The sequence below is a fragment of the Hemitrygon akajei genome, chromosome 21, assembly GCF_048418815.1.
Source record: "Hemitrygon akajei chromosome 21, sHemAka1.3, whole genome shotgun sequence".
Classification (NCBI taxonomy): Eukaryota; Metazoa; Chordata; class Chondrichthyes; order Myliobatiformes; family Dasyatidae; genus Hemitrygon; species Hemitrygon akajei.
The window spans coordinates 44804804-44829408 of NC_133144.1; the positions used below are offsets into that span (position 1 = coordinate 44804804).

General features: G+C 40.4%; 1 protein-coding gene across 1 annotated transcript in view; it reads left to right on the top strand.

The window, feature by feature from the left end:
• The first annotated feature begins 2191 nt into the window (after positions 1 to 2191).
• The window catches only part of synpo2lb (synaptopodin 2-like b), a 45648-nt gene continuing 23234 nt past the window's right edge, over positions 2192 to 24605 (top strand). Inside the window, exon 1 of the mRNA XM_073025323.1 lies at positions 2192 to 2451. Within this exon, the coding sequence (XP_072881424.1) occupies positions 2347 to 2451 (105 nt within the window). The 5' untranslated portion in view covers positions 2192 to 2346. The remainder of the gene's footprint in view (positions 2452 to 24605) is intronic.

Genomic DNA, 24605 nt, shown 5'->3' on the forward strand with positions numbered 1-24605 from the left:
TACTCTCAATGGTGGCCCTGTAGAAGGTCTTGAGGATTTGGGGGCCCATGCCGAACTTCTTCGGTCACTTGAGGTGGAAGAGATGCTGTTGTGCTTTTTTTGCCACAAAGCCGGTGTGTACAGTCCTGGGAAGATCATCTGTGATATGTATACTGAGGAACTTGAAACTACTCACCCTCTCAAGTGCAGACTCATTGATGTTGATTGGGCCGAGCCTGTCTACAATCTACAATCAGCTCTTTTGTTTTTTGGACATTGAGGGAGAGGTTGTTATCCTGAGGAGGATCTGCAATGCATAATGGATGCTTTTGCCAGCGCATTCAAGCTCCTGGAACTTGATCTGAACATAAAGAATATCCAAGTCCGAAGAACTGATATGGCAGTATTTAATCAACCTAGATTCTGGATTCTAGAAAAACATCATTTCCCTTTTCACAGTAGTGGGTGCAGGAACAGTCAAGATAGGAATAATGGAAAGATGGGAAATACACCCAACACCTCAGGGACAATTGCTTTACTAACTTCAAAACAGCATCGGTTGTCAGCTTGAAGTTTTGATTGACTTTTAATGACACTATTGTGAACAGTGATTGATCTTGCCAGTGAGGAATTCAGAAGTATACAATTTATCAAATGGTCAATACCTGTAACTGTATAAAAATAGCATTTTCCTGTTCAGCCTTCGGAACTGTGTGTGTGTCAGGAGCCATGCTGTTCTCCTTCTGTTCAAGTAAAATATAAAAATGTGTTTGAGTCGTAAGAGTGCCTGTGTTCTAGGCCCAGTTATTTTAGCTATTTTATATTATTATCAGCGATGACACTCCCAGTATTCAGCTTTGATATGAAATAAGGGTGCTGCCCAGTGGAGTTTGCATATTCTCCCCATGACAGTGTAGGTTCCCACCAGATTCCCTCGTTTCTTTGCACATCCTGAAGACATGCTAGCCCATTAATTATCCTTTACTGTGGGTGAGTGAACACGTGAGAAACTAAATTACAGGGGACCAGAGAATAAGGAGGTGGAAATGACTAATAGATTTGTCCTGTTGGGAGCTGGCATGGATCTGATGGTTTGAATGGCCTTCCTGTGTAATATAAGTACCCTTGGGCCCTGTCCGCCCTCACAGGAGAACATACAGGATCCCAGTAAAACTATTACACAACAGATAACAAAGGGGTAATTGAGAAGCAAAAAAGCAAGCACTGCAGATAACAGAAATCTGAAATAAAATCAGGAAATGCTGGAGATGACAGATGCAAGATGCTGGGGGAGCTCCGCGGGTCAGGCAGCGTCTGTGCAGGAAAATGAACAATCGACGTTTTGGATTGAGACCATTCATCAGGACTGATAAGGAATAGGGCAGAAGCCAGAATAGAAAGGTGCAGCACAAGCTACTAGGTAACTGGTGAGTTCAGGTGAAAGGGCAAAGGTAGGTGGGTGGGGACTCTGAAAGCAGAATGATAATGAAAGGGCTGGAGATAATGAAAGTCCGGCACGCCCGTGGAGAAAGAAACAGCTTAAATTTTATCAGAACCGTAAAGTGTGAGAATCTTATTAAAATAAATCGCTGTTATGTTCATATTGGCTGCTTCATTTCCAGCCGAGATCAGGAAAGCATGTCATTGGCTGCACGGTCGCAAGGTCCTTGTTTTTCTCAGCATAATACCTCGTTAAGTAAAGGCGTCAGCCTAATTAAAAATGTTTTGCATAAATGTTGTGGAGGAGTAATTTGCATGTTCGTATTTGCATAATGAATGTACTCTACTTCTGCGTTGCGAGATTCGGCACATTCAAAACTACAATGATTATACAGAATGTTAATCTTTACAACCTAAACCAAATTTTAATCAGAATCCAGACCACTCCCGAAACCACCAGAAACGGCTGTTGTCCTTTTACAATCCAGTTTTTGTATTAAATCAAGTGTCCCGCAATATTTTCGCTGTCCAGACCCTGGGTATAATAATGACCAACGTGTACTTGATCTCGAACCCCAGCTATGTGTCTATGGTGTTCTTAGTGGTGACAAAATAGATAAAACCAATAAGAGGCTCTTCGGCAGGCAACATTTTAACCCTGAACTCAAGCATTTGCATTTTCCTTATAGATAGATCTTTCCACAGCAGCGCTGTGAGATTGACGCAACATGTGTTGAAATTTGGCCTTGAACCAAGAGCCCCTTATGTTTGTTGCGGCTTTGCGGGAGAGAGGAGACACGAGACTGGTGTCTTGCAGTGACCTCCCAGCGCCTGATCAGCCAGCTCGGACAAGATGTGAAAGATGGGTGAATCAGGGCCATGAAGACTTCCCAGGCACCCAGCGTTTGCTGAAGAGCGGGAGAGGTCATGGGGACCGGGGAAGAAATCCTCGTCACCCTTAGTGGTGGGGCGCCCTGGGGCTTCAGGCTACATGGAGGATCCCACCTAAACATGCCGCTTCGAGTCGCCAAGGTAGGACAGCGAGCCAGTATAATAACCCACCGCGGCCAGGGAGTCGCCGTTGCCAGAGAGAGTCACCACTGCCAAAGAGAGAGAGAGAGAGAGAGAGAACCCCAGAAAGAGATATGTACTCCAGAAAAGTCAGCGGGAGGGAAAGACCGCGCGCGAGAGAGAGTTAAAGCGACAATCTTACCCTCTAACTCGGGGTGATCAATATTCCAATAAATGGGAACGCCAATTCGCAGGGGAAGGAGAGAAAACGCCCATCAGTAGAGAAAGAGATCCTTTCCAAAGGTACCCGCTCATAGAAAGAGGCACCCGACGGAGAGACCGTCAAACGCAGATCGATTAAGGAAGAGCCCCCAAACACTACACGAGTTGGGGTGGGGGGGGGGGGAGAGGGTCCCTGCTGCAGAGAGAGATCTCCTGCCAGGGAGGAAGACACTCACCACGAGGCCACCCCTTCAGAGACACTCTGATAATAAGAGACACCCCGGGTTCGCTCATCTAAGAAAGCTACACACTCCCTTCCCCTCCCACCTTTCTGCTGTAAAGTGATTATGATAGTTTTGGGGACACACACACGCACACACATACACTTTAAAAAATATACTGTGACCATGCCGAACCTGATTTTTACGCAGTTGGTTTAGAATTTGATTTCAAACTACGGGGCGGGTGGAGAATGTCAAAGGGGTAAAGTCAAACTAACTTTGAACGGTGTCGTGTGCGAACCTCTGGGAGCTTTACAGGAGCCAAACTCTAATTGGGATTTCGCTTGTATCATATTCTTTTACCCTGTTGCTAAAACCCAGCGCATGGAATCAGTGGCATCCTCAGTTCCAGCATGACCACTTCAACCTGCAATATAAATATACATACAAAGCAAATTATATTATTTTCGGTGAAAACCTTTTGCTGGCTATTAGAGATGTGCACATAAAAGACAACCCGCTAGTTCAGACGGAATCACTCCATAGACCAGCAAAGACAAACATCTTTTGCTGCAAAATGTTTGGAGGTCAGATGTCAAAGACAACCCTCCATGGGAGAGGGAGGGGAGGAAATCCTGAAGTTTTGTTTTAACTCTTGGCCTTGTCCCCATTCTGAAATAATACTGAACATAAATCATATTTGTCGCTAAATACTTGTGCTGCATAAGAGATTACACTACAAAAGTACTCCATTGGCTGTAAATTGAGTTGAGATACTCAGAGGCTCTGAAAGGCATGTTACAAATTCACTTCTTCCTTTGGCTCATGTATATCCATGGTCTTTTCATATAGCTAGCACAGGAACAATGGGCCAAATAGCCTTCTGTACAGCATAACTCTGTAATTCTCCTTGGTCAGTTTATTCAATTTTAGTATTTCCTTAGGAATGTGATCAATAGTTAGATACTTTGCTGAACAATAATCACATTGGAAAGGGTGAACATAGATGGTAAAAAGGATACAAAAATAAAAGGTTTGTGACCAGACAGTTTTGGATCAGAGACTTCCCAAAACATAGTCTCTTCTACCAACACAGATCTTCCAGCTTTTCAGGGTATTTGGTTCCTCATATCCCAAAGGAGAGTGAAAATAATTGTTGATTCTGTGAGCCAATTTACAGGCAATTGCAAATGTGCACCAATTCAATGAAGTTTCAGATTGATCAATTCTTTTTCATTGACTGCATTTTACTGAATATCGTAGTCAGTTTCAGGGTAGAATATGCAGAGATTGCATTTGTAATGTCAGTAGTAGATACTGTTGTTGCCCTGAATCACAGTTCAAAACAAGCAGATGGGCACCCTTATCTTTCAGAATTAGGGGCAGCTGAATGGATTGAGGCTCAGAAGAAATCTTGTCTTACTGAAGCTATATTAATGAGGGTTACTGTCAGTGAGTGAAATGAAAGCAAAGAAAAAGTGAAGGGGTGGGAGAAAGGGAGATCATTTTCAAAGGAAATAAGAACAATAATTCTGAGCAAAATTTATGTTGCTGATTTGGTTTTGCAGAATGCACTTAACATTTAAAGTTAGGCACAGCAGTAATAGAAACCAAGGGTTATTCACATGTCAAGAATCTAGACATTTTCTCCATTCGTTTGTGCCAGTGAAAACATTGTCGGTGACAGTGGAGGAAATAATAGTTTGTGAAAAATCTGGAGAAGGACAATGAGGTAAGTTGGGCAGCAGAAAAGTGATTGGTTGATTGAGTCCTTGGACGTTTGAGGCTATCATGATGATCATAGCATCTCTGTTAATTAATGATTCAAAATTCAAATATATTTACCACACAGTGACATGCATCGTTTGCTGTTAACAATCAGCACACCTGAGGGTGAGGCTGGATGCAGACTACAGGTGTCATGACACATTCTGGCACCAATTTGTTCAAAAATTTGACGCAATCCAATTAAAGAGGTTGCAAAACAGCAAGAAGCCAACTTGTTCACAAAGAGCCAGGAAGGTTTCATAAGACAACAGAGGAGCATTGATTTGGATCTCTTCGAGGTGATATCCAGTGTCCATTTGGTTTAAAGTAAACACAGTGATGCTGAAAAGTCTGTGAACCCTGTAGAATTTTCTCTATTTCTGCATAAATGTGACCTAAAATGCAATCAGATCTTCATGTAAGTCCTAAAGCTAGATAAAGAGAACTCAATTAAATAACACAAAAAACATTATACGTGCGCATTTATTTATTGAGAAAAATAATTCAATATTGCATGTATTTGTTAGAAAAATGTGTGAATCTTTGCTTTCAGTAACTGGTGTGACTCTCTTGTATAGCAATAACTTCAAACAAACATTTTTGGTAACTGTTGATCAGTCCTGCATGTTGGCTTGGAGGATATTTAGGCCATTCCTCCTTACAAATCTACTTCAACTCTGGGATGTTGGTCAGCTTCCTTGCATAAAGTGCTTATTTCAGGACCTTCCACAACATTTCTATAAGGTTAAGGTCAGGACTTTGACTTGGCCATTCCAAAACATGTATTTTCTTTTTTAAACCATTTATCAATTTATTCTTGTCTTTCGGATCATAGTTTTGTTGCATTAGCCAACTTCTATTAAGTTTCAGGTGGTGGACTGCTACCCTGACATTCTCCTGTAAAATATCTTGATACAATTTTGAATTCAAAGTTCCCTCAAAGATAGCAAGCTGTCTAGGTCCTGAGGCAGCAAAGCAACCCCAAACCATGATGCTCCTTCCACCATACTTCACAATTGGGATGAGGTTTTGGTATTGGTGTGTAGTGTCCTTTTTCCTCCAAACATAGCAATGTGCAATTCTGCCAAAAAGTTCAACTTTTATCTCATCTGTCCACAGAATGTCATCCCAGAAGCATTGTAGAAACTTCCAGGTAGTCTTTTGCAAACTTGAGGGGTGCAGCAATGTTCTTTTTTTGGAGAGCAGTGGTTTCCTCCATGGAGTCCTTCCATGAACACCATTCCTTCAGCATTGCATGTTGTGCTGTTGGTATGATCTTTGCAGGTGGCAGGAGAGTAGCAATAGTACAGCGTTTCCTCAATTTGTAGACAATTTCTCTTACTGTGGATTGTTGAACAGTCAGGTCTTTAAAATGCTTTTGTAGCCTTTTCCACCTTCATACATTTCTACAATACTTCTTCGAAGGGCCTCTGGAAGTTGTTTGCATCGAGGCATGGTGCACATAAAGAGATCTTTCCAGAGAAGCACAGGTGCTGCCAGTAACCTGACTTTGTGTGTCTTTTTTATAGGGCAGGCCTCCTCTACAACACACACCTCCAATCTTATCTCATTGATTGGAACACCCGATTCCAAATAGCTTTTGTAGAAGGCATTACCCCAGAGGTTCACATATTTTCCCAACAAATACATGTAATATTGGTTCATTTTTCTCAAAAAATATATGAAGAAGTATATATTTTTGTGTTATTTATTTAATTGGGTTCTCTTTATCTAGTTTTTGGACACATGAGGATCTGATCACATTTTAAGTCATATTTATGCAGTAATAGAAAAAATTCTACAGGGTTCACAAACTTTCTAGCACCACTATATATGTCCAAAGCAATCAAAGCTTACTCAATGTTCGGAAATGCAGAATAGTATTTAGTTCTTGTGGAATTTCTCAGTGATTCAAAATTTCAATACATCACAACTAATATTGAGTACTACCTTAGATATAACAGTACATGCATTGGCATTTGGTAGTTCAGTTTTATCATATGAAATAGTTGAAACCTTGAAATATGTATTTTTTAAAATTTGAAATCACCGGTTTATGTGGCTCCCTACTCTCAAAAATAGTCGGCTGCCGATGTAGAGGCATCCACACCGGATTTCGAGGCAAGAGGTTTTGGGTTCGAATCTGGTTGGCTCCTTGCACACTTTCCATCTGTACCAAGCATTGAGCTAGCAAGTTAGCCTCGTTAAAAAAAAGCAGACAAAAATGCTAAAGAAATGGCAATGTTGTCGCTCAATGCACCGCAAGGCATGGAGAGGAACAACAGAAACTACTCTCAAAAACAAGTTGCATTAATATAACTGTGTCAAGGACAAAGTATTCTGGCATTTCACAGAGGTAACCTGATAAAAGTGAACACTAAACCGCATTTGGAAATAGTCCTGACGAAGGGTCTCAGCCCGAAACGTCGACAGTGCTTCTCCCTATAGATGCTGCCTGGCCTGCTGTGTTCCACCAGCATTTTGTGTGTGTTGTTTGGAAATAGTCTCTTAGATTTGAATGAAAGAGGTAGGTTTTAGGGAGGAAAGAGATAAATAGGCAGAGACATTTGCTGAGTCATTTTCAGAATCTGAGCAGGCAATGTAAGGCACAACTTCCAATACTGGCGTGAAAGAAATAGAAGATACATGAAGTCAAGTTTGCAGAAATGTACAGATGTCAAACTTGAATTGGAACTTGCAAGGATTTGAATATGAACATGATGCTGTTAATTTTAATAATAACACAAACTGAACTGAGAGCCAGAGGATAAATAGTGTGAATGAGGATTCAGATTAATTTAAGCATGTATTAGGGAGTTTAGTAGAAAACAGGTTGAAGCAGTGGTGATGACAGGTAATGTGACAGAGGGAGAATTAGGCCATCAAAGAGATGAACATAGAGCCAGAGATTCAGTTCATCATCACATAAGGCACTGACATTGCAAACTCTTCAACAATTTTTACCCATTGAAACATCAATTGAATGGATTGTTCTGACAAGACAAAGTAAACTGTAAAATAAAATAACAATGAAATATTTTAGAAGTTTGCAAAACCTATAATGCAGACTCTGAAGGTCTCTCTTCACTATTCGTAAAATTATTATGAATTTATAAAGGGCAGAAATTTGAAATGTTTTCTGATGCTACTATAATTTATTTCTAAATGTTATCTCAACAATTAATTACAGTTTTGTATCCCATTATGTAATCATAGTGGATTATAGAGAAAAGTTTTATTTGTTTTTGGGTAGGGAGAAGGTCACTTTCACTCTGCCGATGAAATTAAGGACATCCCTTCCTCGGCTGAATGTTTATAAGGAAATTTAAATAAGCAATATGCAGTTCTGACCAGGGGAAAGGTGAGAAGTTCTTCGGACGTTGCTTGCTGGCATTTTAGCTTGGTTAATGGTGACATCACCTAGATCAGTTAACAGAGTATTATCTGTGGGCACAGGCACTGCTCATCATTGCCACAGTATCTGAACGACTGTTCTTTGAACTATAGCTTGAACCAAGTTCCTGTCCGCTAGTTGAAATGGGTGGAAATAGTGATATGGTATTTGATATGGGAAAGCACAGCTGCTGAATCCTCGCCAGAAAGATCTCACAGTATCCAGTATTTCGTGGTGACCTAAGGCAATGCAGCACATTTCTTGGTTAAATATTTAGGTTGTTATGTACATTTTATAAATATATGCACTTGAATCTGGAGACATTTGGTCGGTTTCCTTTGTGCTGGCTCTTTGAAAGAAGTATCCAGTTTGTTCCAATCCCCCAATTCTTTCCCACAGCATTGCAAATTTTCCCTTTTAAAATATTTATTAAATTCACTATTATTGTAAGTTCTGTTTCCACTAGTCTTTGATGTTACATTCAAAGCAATCCTCGTTTTTTCACTTGTTGGACCAGGATCTACAAAGCCATTTGCTCACATTCTGGAGAAACCTATCTTGAGAGCAAATAATTTTGTCTCATTTTACAAATGTTAATCAGCCCTTAAAGTGACAGAATTTCCCAGTAACAGTTGAGATCACATCCAGTAAAAGAACAGCCCCATTTTGCTTCGACCACAGGTACTTTGCTAAAACCTTTTACATTTCAGTCCTTTAGCATCTGATCCATTTCCTCTTCAAAATATTTTTTGAATTCAGTCTTCCTGTTGCTTCTGGTCAGGCATTCCTTGTCACAGCAAACCCCTGCTTTGAAACTTCTCTTAATCCACTACCTTTTCCATGACGTTTGTAAATTTATCCCCATAGTTGTTGATATATCTACCAGTGGAAAAAGTTTGCTTCTATTTATAAATACCTTTGAACCCCTCTCACAGGTCTTCTCTTGTAGCTGATTGTTCTTCTGAATAAAGCAGTGGCTTCTGTCATTCCTCTTCACAATTAAAGCCTCTCACTCTCAGGATCAAATGTTGTAACCACACACTAATGTGCAACAGTTGTTCTAACATTACAGACCAAATCCTGAACTTGAAAGCTTAAGCTGCCTGCAAACATCTGAATTATTTTATTATTTTATAAATCATCGGACTAGCTTCCAAGGCTGAGGCCCCCTGTTGGTTGAGGCCGACCATGGATGTCGTGTCTTAGCTGTCTACGTGACGTGAAATCCAGTACACGAGCCAGGGCAGTATGACATGGAGTGCAAGCTGTTGTCCATGCAACAGGCTCCCTTTTTCCACACAGCTGATGAACCCAAATGTATAGCAGAGACCAATACAGTTTGCTACTAGTGGCCAGTAAGCATTGAACTCAATGCAGGACTGGCTTAGGGCATCCAGGTTCAGATTTTTCCTTGGGGTTTACTCCTGAAGCCTTTCCCATGAGTAGGTATAACCGCAAGGCAGCAGAGCTTTGAGATCAAAGTTTTCCTTCTCTGAGGTGAACTACCAACCACGGTTGACGAGCCCCATCTGTCCAGATCAGCCAGTGATCTGCCTTTGTCCATTCTCCTGTCAGTAGAAACAGTTCCACTAGGCTTAGTAGCTAAGCCACATGTGAAGGCCAGAAGCTGGACTTGGTTGTCAGAGGCTATTTGGGATGCAAGCCATTGGGAGCTTATCCCCACTACCACTGTGGCTTTTAGAACTTGAAGGGGCCGATTTCTAATTTCCACTTGGGAGATAATTCAGTGTCTCACTAACAGTATATCCGCCTGATTCTCAACCAGTTGACAATTAGACATTCATGAGGTTGTCCATTCACACCACTAGATTATTACTCAGGCGGAACTCGTGCAAGTTGCTCAAAACTTCAATGCTTTATTCCTTTCCACAGATTTTGCCTGACCTGCTGAGTTCCTCCTGCATTTTGTGTACATTTCTCTGGATTCCCAGCATCTGCAGGTTCTCTTTGTGTTTTTGCAGGTTACCCTCTATGTGTCATCAGTGATCAAGAAATAAAGATCAAATTGCTAGCCAGAACCATATTTAGATCAACAGTACGTTCTCTCAGCTCATGATGATGCCACCTAGCTGGTCCCAAGGGCAGCCTCATGCATTAAGTATGCAATGACTCGCATAGCTCTGTGTATAATATCAGGTGCGGAGATGGTATTGAGCTCTCTCTGGCTTGACTGAAAAAAGGCCAAGTCAAAAAAATTTTAACATGACAAGCTGATTACTTCCCAGCAGTTTCTTGATTAACTTAAAATATAATTTTAAAGTTTATTTAGGTTCCTTTTTAGGCAACCACTCAGGATCAAAAATGACTTGCTTCAACTCCCATCTGTGGTACTGAGGTTACAAATACTAATGGTAGCACTGTGGTTAGCATGCTTTAGAGTACCAGTGACCCAGGTTCAATTCCTGCTTCTGCCTGTAAGGAGTTAGTATGTTCTCCCCGTGACTGCGTGTGTTTCCTCTTAGTGCTCCAGTTTCCTCCCACATTACAATGATGTACCAGTTGGTAGGTTAATTGGTCATTGTAAATTGTCCCATGATTAGGCGAGGATTAAATCGGGGGATTGCTGGATGGCATGGCTCGAAGGACTGAAGGGCCTACTCTGTGCAATATATAAATATTAAAAATTTAGAACTACAGACTCTTCAATAGACAGGCAGGAGGTATTTGACAGGGTGGGTGGGTGCTTAGTTTGTGAGGTGGTGTGCTCCTTTCACCCATATCAATGGGCTCCTGCGTGCTCCCAAAACATGGGCTCGAGGTTCTGATTATGCTTCTGGTTGTTCCTTCTCCACTTCAAGCCTCAAGGGTCAGGTACTCCTGGAGTCAATGGGAAATTGCTGTTTTTCAAATTAGCATGTGAGCACATCCTTGAATCTTTTCTTCGGTCAGCAAGGTAATTGGGTTTACAGTATATATATTCATATAACATTAAGGATGAAGGATTTAATATAAACAAGCATCTACAATAGTTTTATTTTTTAAGAACATTAAAAAGGGGAAGCAACTGTGGCTCCAAGACATAATTTTTTCTTGATTTTACACAATGACTGAAAATCCAGGGCCTACCAGAATAGAGAAATTCAATGTAATCGTTCTTTCCCAGTGGGCATATCATGACCAGGTCCCCTTACTCTAATAGGCTGTTGCTCCACAGGAAGTGAATTCATTTCATTACACCATTTAGACTCTTTGCTTGGCTGCATTCTTAAAGACCCTATTTCCCAAAGTAAATGTAGAAATACAGTGCCACAGGATCCAGATGAACCTTTCTTGTTGTAGAGTCTGCAATTTGCATTTCACAAAAACAAGATCATTGACCATCATTGGCAAGTTCAGTATTTATATCACATTCCCAACTACTTTACAGTGAAACACTGGTGAAGGTATTCTCAAATAGGGTGTTCGGGATTTAGACTCATGAAGGAACAGCGAAGTATTTCAAATCTGGATGCTGTACAGCTTCAGGAGTGAACAGTGTATGTTGGCACCTGCTATCCTGCTATCCTGCTAGCCTACTTGATGTCGACATAGTTGCAGGTTTGACCATAAGATATAGGAGCAGAATTAGGCCAAACAGCCCATCATGCCTGCTCTGCCATTCTATTATAGCTGATTATCGACCCTCCAAATGCCATTCTCCTCCCTTCTCCTCCTAACCTTTGACGCCCTTTGGGTTGTACTATCAGAATCATCCACATGAGTAATCACAGTACTTTTTGTAGATCACGCTTGCTCAATGACTGCAACACCAGAGAAGGGAATGAACATTTCAGATAGTGGATTGGTACTAATCAAACAGACAGCTTTACTGTGGTTGGTGCAGAGTTTGTTGAGTGTTGTTAAAGCTGAACTAATCCAGGCAGGAAGAAAGTACTCCATTTTCCTCCTGAAATAGCCAGAGGAAAGGTTTAGTCTTGTTGCTATATTAGGAGAGTGAACAAATCATCACCTTATTGTACTTGTCAATCCCAGATGAACAGTGGAGAAGGAGAGAAAGGTGTTCTAGAGGAGACTATTTACAGTATCCAGTTCTAGTTGCTGACAGTGCGACCAAGCTCTCCTGCTGGAAAAGGGTAGAGTCTACTGTGGAACTTTAAGGTGGGAGGGAACAGAAAGACCAACAATTCAGCTGTGTAAATGTATGGCATTCAAGCACTGATCATTTTGCGATAGTGGCATTGGAAGTTCAAACCGCGACAAGTTTCACAACTTTAAGGAAAAGCTTCGAGCTTGTGAAAACTTTCTTGATGATTAGATGTCACATCTTTTGATAAAGGAATGCTGCTGGCTGTAAGTTTGATGCAATGAAGAAAGCAACATTTTCTTTAACAGTTAAATGGAAAGTGAGACGGTGCTCCTGCTGAGTGACCGTGACTGAAGCTAATAATTAAAAGCTGTAATTAGAGATTGTTGCAGGATGTGACATGAGTGAAGGATTGTTTTCTCCTCTTAAGTGATAGTCTAGGGGATACCATCCCTGAACTATTCCATTGCAATAAAATGGAATTTGATTTCTTCTCACATTATTCAGTGATCTTATACATTAAACATATAAGATCTGGCTTTGCCCATTATTCATTAGTTGATAGGATGGTTCATCAGGATTATTCAAAAGGTTTCTTGCTAACATAAACACAAGAGATTCTGCAGATGCTGGAAATCCAGAGCAACAGCCACAAAATGCTGGTGGAACTCAGCAGGTCAGGCAGCACCTATGGGAATGAATAAACAGTGGACATTTTGAGCTGAGGCCCTTTATCAGGAAAGAAAAGTAAGCAGGAAGATGCCAGAATAAGAAGGTGGGAAGAGGACAAGCTAGAAGGTGACAGGTAAAGCCAAGTGGGTGGGGGAGGAGGGATGTAGTAAGAAGCTGGGAGATGTTAGGTAGAAAAGGCCAAGGACAGGAGAAGAAGGGGCCCTGAATGGAGGTTGTCTGCTAACCCTGTCTTCCTTTACACTCGCTAAATGTGAACAAAGGAAAAGTCAGTCAGAAATTAAAACAGAAAGAACTGGAAATATTCAATAGGTCGGGAAACATCTGTGGAGAGAGAAACAAAATTAACATTTTAGGTCAATGGCTGTTCATCAGGATAGCAAAAGGTAGAATTTAAAATTTTGAAGTTGTAGAAAGGAACTATTATAGGTACGCAGTGGAGAGTATCCTAACTGGTTACATCACAGCCTGGTATGGAAGCATCGATGCCCAGGAATGGAAGCCTACGGAAAGTTGTGGATACAGCCCAGTCCATCACAGGCAAAACCTTCCCCACTACTGAGCGCATTTACAAGGAGCACTGCCACAAGAAAGCAGCATCCATTATCAAGGTCCCCACAATCCAGACCATGCTCTCTTCTTGGTGCTACCAGCAAATGAGAGGTACAGGAGCCTTAGGTCTCACACCATCAGATTCAGAAACAGTTATTACCCTACAGTCTGAACTGGCAAACTTTACTCACAACAACTCTGACCTACAGGCTCACTTTCAAGGACTTTTACTTCTCATGTTCTCCACAACTGCTCCCAAAACATATCCTTACCTCCCCACCTCCACTTTTTGCAGGGATTGCTCCCTCCACGATTCCCTTGTCCATTCGTCCATCCCCACTAATCTCCCTCCTGCTACACCTGCTCTTTCACCTCCTCCTTCACCTCCATTCAGGGCCCCAAACCATCTTTCTGGGAGAGGCAACACTTCACCTGTGAATCTGCTGGGGTCATCCATTGTGTCCAGTGCCCTTGATGGGGCCTGTGCTCCTGATGGCTGTTTGCTCGTTTTATTTATGCAGAGTTTTCTTCATGAATTTTATTGTATTTCTTTATTTTCCTGTAAATTCATGCAAGAAAATGAATATTAAGGCAATATGTGGTGATATATGTGTACTTCGATAATAAATTTACTTTTACTTTGACTTTGAATGGAAAAACCAAAATAAATGATCTCTGATAGGCTGGAGACTTGGACAGGTTGAACAAACCAAGCAGTGGTGCTGCCAGTTGAAACATCTGCTTCCTGTGAGAACCCTTTTCCATTCTCCCAGCTTATCTCCACCGTTGTTTTATTGCTTTGGCGTTTCAGGGACAGCTTCTTCCCCTCCGCCCCTTCTTCCATTTCTGAATGGACAATGAACCTATGAACACTTCCTCAATTTTTCCTTCCCTCTCTTTTTGCAATACTAATTTATTTTTAAAAATATATACTTCTTATTGTAATTTATAGCTTTTTCCCGATGTATTGCAATGTACTGCTGCTGAAAAATAATACATTTCATGTCATATGCCACTGATATTAAACTTGATTGATTCTGTTCTCAACATCTATTTTTCTCTGCTAGTGTTCTTCCTCCGGGGCTACTAATCATGTTTGCTGCAGCATTCTGCTCTTTACTCACACTTCTCCCACACAGATTAAGACTTGGGATCCCTTTACCCTTTTCTTCCACCTCACCAGTCTAAACATTCAATAGATCGGTAACACTATCATTTTTAACTTGCAAATCTGTAATTCCTAACATCTCCATTGACAAGGCACCAGTTGATTCATCTTTTCCTGTACCTCCACTGGTAACATTACAGTGGACCATTCGCTCTGTGATACTGTGCTCCATTTCCATCAACGCTCACTGTTCATGGCATCTCCCCAAGTAACCATTGTGAATGATAAACCTGCTCTGTCACTTCTTTGCTGTTTGTCATTCAGAGACCTAAACACTTCTTCCAGCTGATGCAGTGATTTTTTTTTAAACTTCTTCAAATTTAGACTACTGCACTTGGGTTTTTTTTATGGGAGACTGAGTCAAATTGACAAACATGATGCGGAAATATTTTACATGTCTATAAGGCCTCTAAAGACAGCCTCATCCAATTTTGGTGGAACCCTCAGTCATTGTTCAATCATACTATAATCAGTCTGCTGGCAGAATGAGGAAGAGTCTCCCCAGTTTCATCCTCAAAGGCAATCAAACCAGCATCATGTCAAGGCGGTCTAAGAGGAAGATGCTTAAGTGCCGTTAGAACATTTTGTTGTGAGTGGACAGCGTTGGAAATGTTCAGAGTGGATATATATCTTATGGTCTTATGGACACTGTTGGATACATAATTAATCATGTAAACTAGTTCACTGTGTACCTGATGATTGATTTGATCATGTGGTACCTCTCTCAGGGAGTGTTTGTGATGTCCAATGCCACCTTATTGACATAAATCCTCACATTGTCCTGAGGTGGTGATTAACCAAGCTTCAAATTACCAATGCTCTGACTTCATCATGCAACCAATTAATGAACACCATTTGCCAAGATTCTTCCATATATGACTTTGTATTGTGATGCCAAGATGACTCTATAAAGATTTGAGACTTGGTAGAAAGCAAAATAAATACTTGGGATAAATGACCAATATTCTTCATAAACTTGACAGAAAACCAGGAGTCCTATAATATGTATTTAGGATTCCCTAAATTAAACATAGATTTAAAAAATACCTTACCTGAAGGTATTGATTCCTGCTGGAATATGAGCGAAACAGGTCATCAGCCTTGTCGTAGCACAAGTTATAGGTGTGTTCTTGGAGACAAAGTTTTTTGATGATATATGGAAATGCAGGCAATTTTAGTCAAGTACAAGCTACAGCTGAGCCACACTCTTCAAGGAACCCAGAACACTGGGGATAATTGTTGCCTGATTACTGTCTGACTACAGATTAGAGGTTTTACCCAAAACTATTCCATTTTGTATGCTCATTTACACATTGAACAGTACGTTTATTTATTCATGAACAATGAAGCCCATTAAAGGACATTTTAAGGACAGCAAAAATACAACACTTCCATTCTTTTGGTAGTTTAACTGTTGATTGAAGCAGAGATGATGTGTTGTAATAGAAGGGGAAGCTTGCATTTATCCAACACCCTTTATGACCTCAGGATATTCTAAAGCTTTTTATAGCTATTTAAATACTTTGGAAATGTAGTTATTGTGTGTGAAGTAATATAACAGTCAATCTGTAAAATATGTTTTCCATAAAAGTACTGAGGTAAATTATCTGATTTTGTGATGGTGATTGAAGATTAATTGCTTATCAAGACATAGGTTAAAGCTGATAAAGCTACCATGAATTAAGGGCACTTCTAAATTCATTTTGGCTGAAGAAAGAGCAGCAAACATATCTTAAAAGAATGCTTAGAAATAGATGACTGCAATAGAATGAAGGGAAATTGGAATGCTGTCATTGCTTTGTATAACTATGTCCAGAATCTCTGGTTCCCTGTTCTACCCATGGATGGCTTGCACCATATGGTCCTAAATGTGTCCCAAACTGGTAAATCATTTACAAGTGAAGGAGACAAAGGCATATTAGGTCTTATGCTTCTGAACAGCATTAAGCCAAGTTAGGATGAGGGTTTTTCTGTGAACTCTAGAATGATGACAGGGAAAAAAGGCAAAGAGAAATGAATACAAAGTAGTCTCTTAACCGAAAAGGTTGTTCAACTTTTCTATATCTGAGGATTGTGAAGATGAACAAATGAATATGGCTTGCCTACTTGATCTGTGGTTGCACTAGATGTGTATAACAGGCCGAGTGAACCCAAGATCGAAAGGATTAATCACTCACAGTTCCCTTACTTACTTCTTGGTTCCTAGTTGCAGGGAATAGCTCCATCTCCACTTTTTCTCTCTCCACCCCCCTTGTCCTCACATCTTCTCACTACACTCTCTCCTTACACTTGCAACCAAAGCAGAATCAGAATCAGTTTAGTATCACTGGCAGGTATACGGAAATTTGTTGTTTCGCAACAGCAGTACATTGCAATACAATAATAAAAACTATACAATTATGTATTGCAGTACACTGCTGTCACAAAACAACACATTTCATGACATCTGCCAGTGATATTAAACCTGATTCTGATTCTGCTTTGGTTGACAAGTCTAAGAAAACCTCTACACATTTGTTATCCATCTTGTAGATGGTATTTCTGTAAAAAAAAGGTAAAATAATGCTTAGCTTATTGGCTGTAGTTCTCAGTGATAAAGCTCTTACTACCTTTGAGAACATCTTCAAAGAGTGCTGCCACAAGAAAACAGCATCCATCAACAAAGACCCCCACCACCCAGGCCATGCACTTGTTTCACTGTTACCACTGGGAAGGAGGTACAGGAGCCTTAGATCCCATACCACCAGATCCAGGAAAAGTTATTATTACCTTTCAACCATCAGGCTCCTGAACCAGTGTGGACAATTTCACTCACCACAACATTGAACACAAACTACGGACTCACTTTCAAGAACTCTACAACTCATGTTCTCAGTATTATTTATTTATTTATTTATTTTTTTAAATATTTGCACAGTTAGCCTTCTTTTGCACTTTGGTTCTTGTAAGTTGTTGATTATGTGTACAATAGTTTTTCACTGATTCTATTTTATTTCTTTGTTCTTCTGTGAATGCCTGCTAGAAAATGAATCTCAGGGTAATATTTGGTGACCCGTACATACTTTGATAATAAATTTGCTTTTAACTTCTCTAATTCACTAGTGCAAGTAACTCATTGCAATGAAGGATCTTTCAAAATGTGCAACTTTAGGCTTGGCAATAGAGTGTAAATGGTTCTGTCCATGTGTTTTGCTTAAGTAGTTAGGAAACTAGAATTAAGAGCAGATTCAAGGGAAATTTATTTCCAGCAAACCATTTAAAATGCTGCACATAGTTGTGACTAGGTAATGGAAGAGGTGAAAGTATTTGGTGTGTGAGTAAAACTAAAGTCTCTCTGGTTTCTTCTTCCAAAAACAGAGTTTCCTTGGAAAAATTAAATCATCCTTTGCTTCTTTGGTCTGGTGCATTCCTTTGCATTAGCTCAAGTCTTGAGTATACAGTAATGTGGAATGCTCCCTCCCCACTCTCATGTACTATTTTTGGATGGGGGACATGTACTGCAATAATTTTTATTTTTATCTAGTACCACATGGCATAGCATTCCAAAGCTCATTTACATCCACAAGCATTCGACACTGATTGGGACAGGTTGCAGTGAGAGAGGAGGCCAGGAGAATGGGAGAGACTGGCAATGTGCCTAAAGTCACGTAACCACAATACCAGACAGAGCTATTATGGGTAAAATGATGACAGCAGGTGCAATCTTGACTTCAAGTGCTATTTATGTGTGATCCATGGCAGCTTCAATAGCAGCAAGATTTTGAGCAAGTCACTTAATAGATCATTTTCTAAGATACTCTAGGGTTAACTTAACAAATAAAAAAGTCTGATGTTGATCAATTGCCTGCTCCCTATTCCAAAAGATGTCAGTGGATCTAAATGAGAATCAAACCAAAAAATGCAGATGCTGGAAATCTAAAGTAAAATCACTGCTGTGTCGTTCTCTTATTTTACTTTTCTGTCAAGGTTGACTTAATACTGTCTTCAATGTCACTTTCTTGTTCTTTATGCATAATCCTTGCAATTCAAGTATCTTTCAGGATCTGCCTTGAATATACTCAATGACTCCACCTAAGCAACTCTCAAGCGATGGAGTCATAGCCCATTTAAACAAGAAGTTCCTTCCTCCTCATATCAGTTTTAGAAGAATGACCCCCTATTCTGAAACCAGATCCCTTAGTTCTTGATGTCCTCACTAAGGGAAACATGCTCTCAGCATCCACTCTGCTAATTCCCCCTCAGAATCTGGTATGATTCAATAAGATCACCTCTCACTCTTCTAAGCTTCAATGACCTTAAGCCCAACCTGTGCAACATTTCTTCATACATTAACTCTTTCATTCTAGGAGTCAACAGTAAACCTTTTCTGCACTGCCTGTAATACAAACACATATTTCCAAAAATATGGATATTAAAACGGTATCATTACTTTAGCCAAGGTCTCACGAGTGTCCTGTAAATTTGCATCAAACCTTTTCTACTTTTGTACATCATATTCTTTACAATATAAGGCAACATTTAATTAGTCTTTCCATCCGGTTGTTGTCTTGAATACCCACCATTTCTTTCATGCGCACAAATGGCACTGGGGTTGTATCATTGCAATTTTGTCTCACTCAGTTTAAATATTACTTTGCTTTTCAGTGCTTCCTTCTAAAATATCCTAATATTTGCCCACATTATATCCCATCTGCCAATTTCTTGCTGCTCACTTAACTTATTTAAATATTTTTCCAGTTCTTTATGTCCTTTTCACAACTTGTTAACCCACCTACAGCAACAGCCCGCTCCTCTAGATTTCCCAGCTCTCCGAAAATCAGGTTGAGAAATCTTTCTGAGGGTGAACCAGGTTAAACCTGGTGCTAATGCAGTAATCACATTAAACTGGATGAGAGACATCAGCTTCCAGGTAACAGTAACTACACTTTTACTATTTATTTTGAGTTATAGAACGTGGAATACAGAATAGTACTGTACGAAAACAGACCTTTCTGCCCAAGATATCTGAGCTGAACGTGCTTCCAAATTAAACTAATATCTCTGTCTCTATTCATGTGCCTACCTAAAGCCCTCTTAAACTCTTACCATTGTATCTGCTTGCACCACCATCTTAGCAGTGCACTCTAGGGACCTTCTACTCTCTGTGTAAAATTTAACCCTGCACATTTCCTTTAGACATCTCTCCCCACCTTAAAGCTACACCCTTGACTATTTGACATTTCCACCCTGGGAGAAAGATTCTGACTGTGTACCCTATTTTAGTCTTACCAATAACTTTTAATTATTTTATGTGGATGTGCTTTCAGACTTTTTAATAAGAATAATGAGACTATTAAGAAATCCCAACTTTTTACCAGTTTTACCTTTCACACAGATCCCATGTACTGAATGTCCACTGGTGGAGCATCATTGGCCGTCAAAGCTGTTGTTGAGTGCAGCCTGTGCTGAGAAGGTTCCTCCATTGTGCTGAACATTCTGAAATACTGGGAGCCAGGCTCCATGTGGAATAAAGTGCCAGAGTCTACCTCATGGGGCAAAGTAGATGGTCACTGATTTTGGAGCAATGGATGTCAACCAAATAAGTCAAGTCTCTGTCTGTACTCTTAGGTATTCATAACGATCCCAAGGTGCTATTTCCAAATAAAATCAGAGATGTTATGTCCTGTTGATACTTATCTCACAACTGACAGCTAAAAAACTGATAGTTGTTATTTGGTTGTTACATCTGTTTAATAGTTTGCTCAACACTGCCCCCGAACCCTCACCTATCAACTCCCTTCCTCAGCACTTATACATCAGGCTGGCAGGGTGGGTCATTTATAAATGCTGTGAAATTACCCAGGCAGCTCCAACAGCCCTTCCCAAATGAGTGGCCTCTTCCACAAGGATGGACAGCTGAAGTTAACACAATCACCAGTGGGTTTCCATAGAGTCATACCATTGTGAACAGGATCTGTTGTGCTGATCACTCTGGAATCACCTCCCCATCAACAATGTGATAGTACCTTCACCAGCACAGTTCAAGAAAAAAAGCTCTTCACCACATTCTCAAGGGCAAATCGGGACTGGTGGTACATTCTGACCTTTCTAACAAAGCCCTCTTTCCATAAAAATATAAAAACTTGGAATTTAGGTTTATCTTTATTTGTTTATAAAATTGCTATGATGCCTAGATTCCAGTAAACTTTGAGCTGATAAGGCATAGGGTATAAATGGTTACCTTGGAAACTTGCACCATGATATTATGTGTGATATTTGGCTTACTGCATTACCTAAGTAAATGTATCTGCATACTAATTGAGATATTAATTTATTCAAGATATAATTAGTGAATTGATCATATGAATGGGATGTTGACAGCATGTTGATGTGCAGTTTTGGGGGGATATTGGTGGATCATAGGATTAAGTAGATATTCTTTTGTTAACTCACAGGATGTGGGGATAATTGGCTAAACAGGCATAATTACTCACCCTTAGTTGTTCTTGAAAATGTGATGTTGTGTTTAACTGGTATCCCTTATTATGACAATCATGTGCAATACTGTTAGCTAACGTTTTCAGGATCTTAACCCAAAGACAAGAGTAAAATATGCCAAACCTGAAATGATGGTGCTGATGGTGATTCCATAAACTGCTGCAATTGTCATTTGAGGTGAAACAAACCAGAGTTAGAGGGTACTTAAAATCCCATGTCATCAGCTGAGAGTAATCTTGGAACCCAGAGGCAGACTGTAGATAAAAGAGGAGAGTGGAGAACTTTCAGATTCCAGCATCTGCAGTTTTATTTGTTTTCTAGTAGAGAACGTGGAATATTTAACTGCAATAGATTTTGTCAGATAATTGAAGGTGAAGTTTCTGCTTCGTGCTCTTTTATTAAAACACGATTTAATTTGGCTTTAGAGCTCTTAAAAAGTTGCCCTGTGTGTTCTACGTCACTGCCGAACAGTTATATGTTCCGCATTGAATTCAGAAATAAACTTGTCAACGAGCCTGCTGCCACCCTCCCACTATAAATGATTTTCTTCTCCATTAATGCAGCTGCTAATTCCAAGTTTCTATTAGCATTTCAGCCAGTTGGCTGTTATTTACGCACATCAGCATTAAGTGGAGGCAGCATAGAGATGTCACACTGGAACCAAATCCAGGGATCCCCAGCTTTAAACAGAATAATCACCAGAAAGGATGACTTAATATACAAGGATTCCAATAATTAATTAAAGCACAAGATAATTTTGCACCCTTGGCTCCCAAAGTAGGGAAACTAAGGGAGGAAAGAAATAGAAGAGTGAACACCAGGGAAATAAACAAGCATTACAATGTGAAGTCAGCCGGTGAAAATAGGATGTATCTTTTAAAGAACACTTATGTTTGCTGTCCCATGAGTGGGAGTAACTGTGTCTCAGTGCTTACTGGGGAATGGTATACACACATTCCAGATAAGTTAGTGCCCTAAATAAACTGTGGGCAGGGAGATAATGCATGTGAAATGACAGCCAAGCACTGTGCCTGCAATGTGTGGACTGCCTGCAATGACACCTGTCATTGAGCCACTTGCTATTTTCGGTCATTGAGTAATTTGGGATTTGCCTTCAGCTCAACTTGGCAAAGCAGCAGCGCAGGGTCGTAGGACAGACATTTGCACGCAGAGCAGTTTTTGGTCATTCTGTTTGTTGAGCTAAGCAGACATGGAAGATACAACTGCTTTTAAATATCACATCCTCTGAAATGTTTCAGCGTTCATTTTAATATTATTGTTTATTACGACTTGATACCTAACCATGAATCAATCTTTTAAGAGAAATAAGATTGAAGAGGACCTATAGCTCCTAGTATTTGGCATTGTCTGATTATTATGTGCATGCTTTCAGGAGGTCACACTGGTTGAAGTAATTGAAATTTATTAATCAAAAAATGTAAGTAATTATAAACACCAGCTAATAGAATAAGTCAACACCACTTGACTCATTAAGCCAGCTGACTTGGTGAGTTGCTGATCTTTGATTTCTTTTGCAGCATGGTAGCGTAGCATTTAGCACAGCATTATTACAGCTCACGGCATCAAAGTTCGGAGTTCAATTCCAGAGTCCTCTGTAAGAAATTTTTCATGTTCTTCACACGTGCACATGGGTTTCCTTGGGATGCTCTAGTTTCCTCTCGAGTCCAAAGTAGGTTGATTGGTCATTGTAAATTGTCCTGTGACTAGGTTAGCATTAAATTGGTGGCTTGGCGGTGTGGCTCAGTGGGATGGAAGGGCCTTTCTGTGCTGTATCTCAAAATAAATCTAAAAATAAAACAAAAAAAAATCAAAGGAACCTCAGATGGTCATCGTTGTTAACCATTGCTCTGCAAGAGCACAGTCATCATAATGACTGATCTTCCTTCTTATTTATCATGAAACATATATGCTGTTATTTCCAATGACACTAGTTTAGAGGCATAGAAGTCATAGAACACTGCAGCAGAGAAATAGACCATTCAGCCCATCTAGTCCAGGCTGAACTATTAATCTGCTTCATCCCATTGACCTGCAACCGGACCATAGCCCTCCATACTCCTTCCATCCATGTACCTATCCACGTTTCTCTTAAATGTTGCTCTACAGTCCCACCACCCTCAGAGAGAAGAAGTTTCCCCTCATTGTTATGTTTTTGGTACTGGGAAGCTGGGTGGCCATGGGTAACACACATGAGAGTGGGAAAGGTGTGGAACAGACATGCTGCTGTTTATTTGCTTGTAAGTCATCTACCCAGAATGCCCTCTCACATTACGTTCAGTATGTAACACACAGGGAAGTTTGACAACAACCCTTAAGGGTCAAAATAGGCATGAATACATAACTTATTCCCCACCCCAGCTTATTATAAAGTTTTCTTCTCCTTCCCATCCACAGATCAGTTGCTGACCTATTAAAATTCAATCGAGTAATCATCAAACATCAACCAACAAACAAAATCATTTTTTTCTTAACTAGGGAAAGAGGGTAGACTGCCTCTATTCCCAGACATAACCCTGGGATAGTATGCCTCATGCGCTGAGTGTTAGTCACTAGACTAGAACTTCAATCTGTCTGGAGGCTGCCAGTTCCTGTGAGGGTACCAACAACCTGGGGATGATGCCAAAGTCATTTTATCCCATGGTGGTATATCTATAAATCTTGGCTTGGGTACTATATTGTCAGTAGGGGCCACTTCAGAAAGCTCAGGTGATAGGGGAGTACCCACTGTGTCACTTGATCTCAATAGAAGTTCTGCAGTCACTGCCTCAGAATCTTGTCACATTTCTGCAACTGGATCAGTTTGTGTTGGTTATCAGTAGCTTCAGAAGTGGGCAACAGCTGATCAACATGCCTTCTCCAGATATTGTGGTTACTAATTTCCACTGTGTACGACATAGGACCGATTTGTGCCACCACCATCGCGAGAGTCCACTTGGTTCCAGAGATGTACTGTGTTACGGTCTTAGGTGTATGTATAGATATTTATTTATAGAGAGCTAGTGTGCCTAAAATATTTGCACTGTATTGGTGCCATAAAAGAAAACAAATGCCATGACATATGTGAGTTATGATAAATTTTATTCTGATATGAGTCTCTATTATGGACAGAGAGTGGGAAGGGGTCAGGGAGAGGGGTATCATGTTTGGGAAAAGAAGGGAGAGGGGAGGTAGAGTGAAGCACCAGAGAGACATTCTGTAACGATCAATAGCCAATTGTTTGGAATCAAATAACCTTGCCTGGTGTCTCAGGCTGGGTGTGTCTGCATCGCGCCATTCCCCCCCATGGCACTCCTTCTCTGCCACCAGTCCACATCCCTCCAGCAGCGCTCCACCCTCACCATTCCCAACATCCTTTGTTCCTGCCGGACTTACAAAGTCACTCTCTCTTCCACGTTGACAATTACAGTACTGTGCAAAAGACTTAGGCATCCTAGCTATGTATATGCACCTAAGATTTTTGCACCGCACTCTAGTTCTGGGGAAATCCCCTCTCTCTCTCTCCTGCCATGAAACATCTGTACTTCACTTTGGCACGTCTCTCTCTGCCTGGGTTTTCTGTTCATTGGGTTTTGTGTTTGGGGGGTTTTAGCAGGTCAAGCCAGGAGTGAAGCTGTCTTT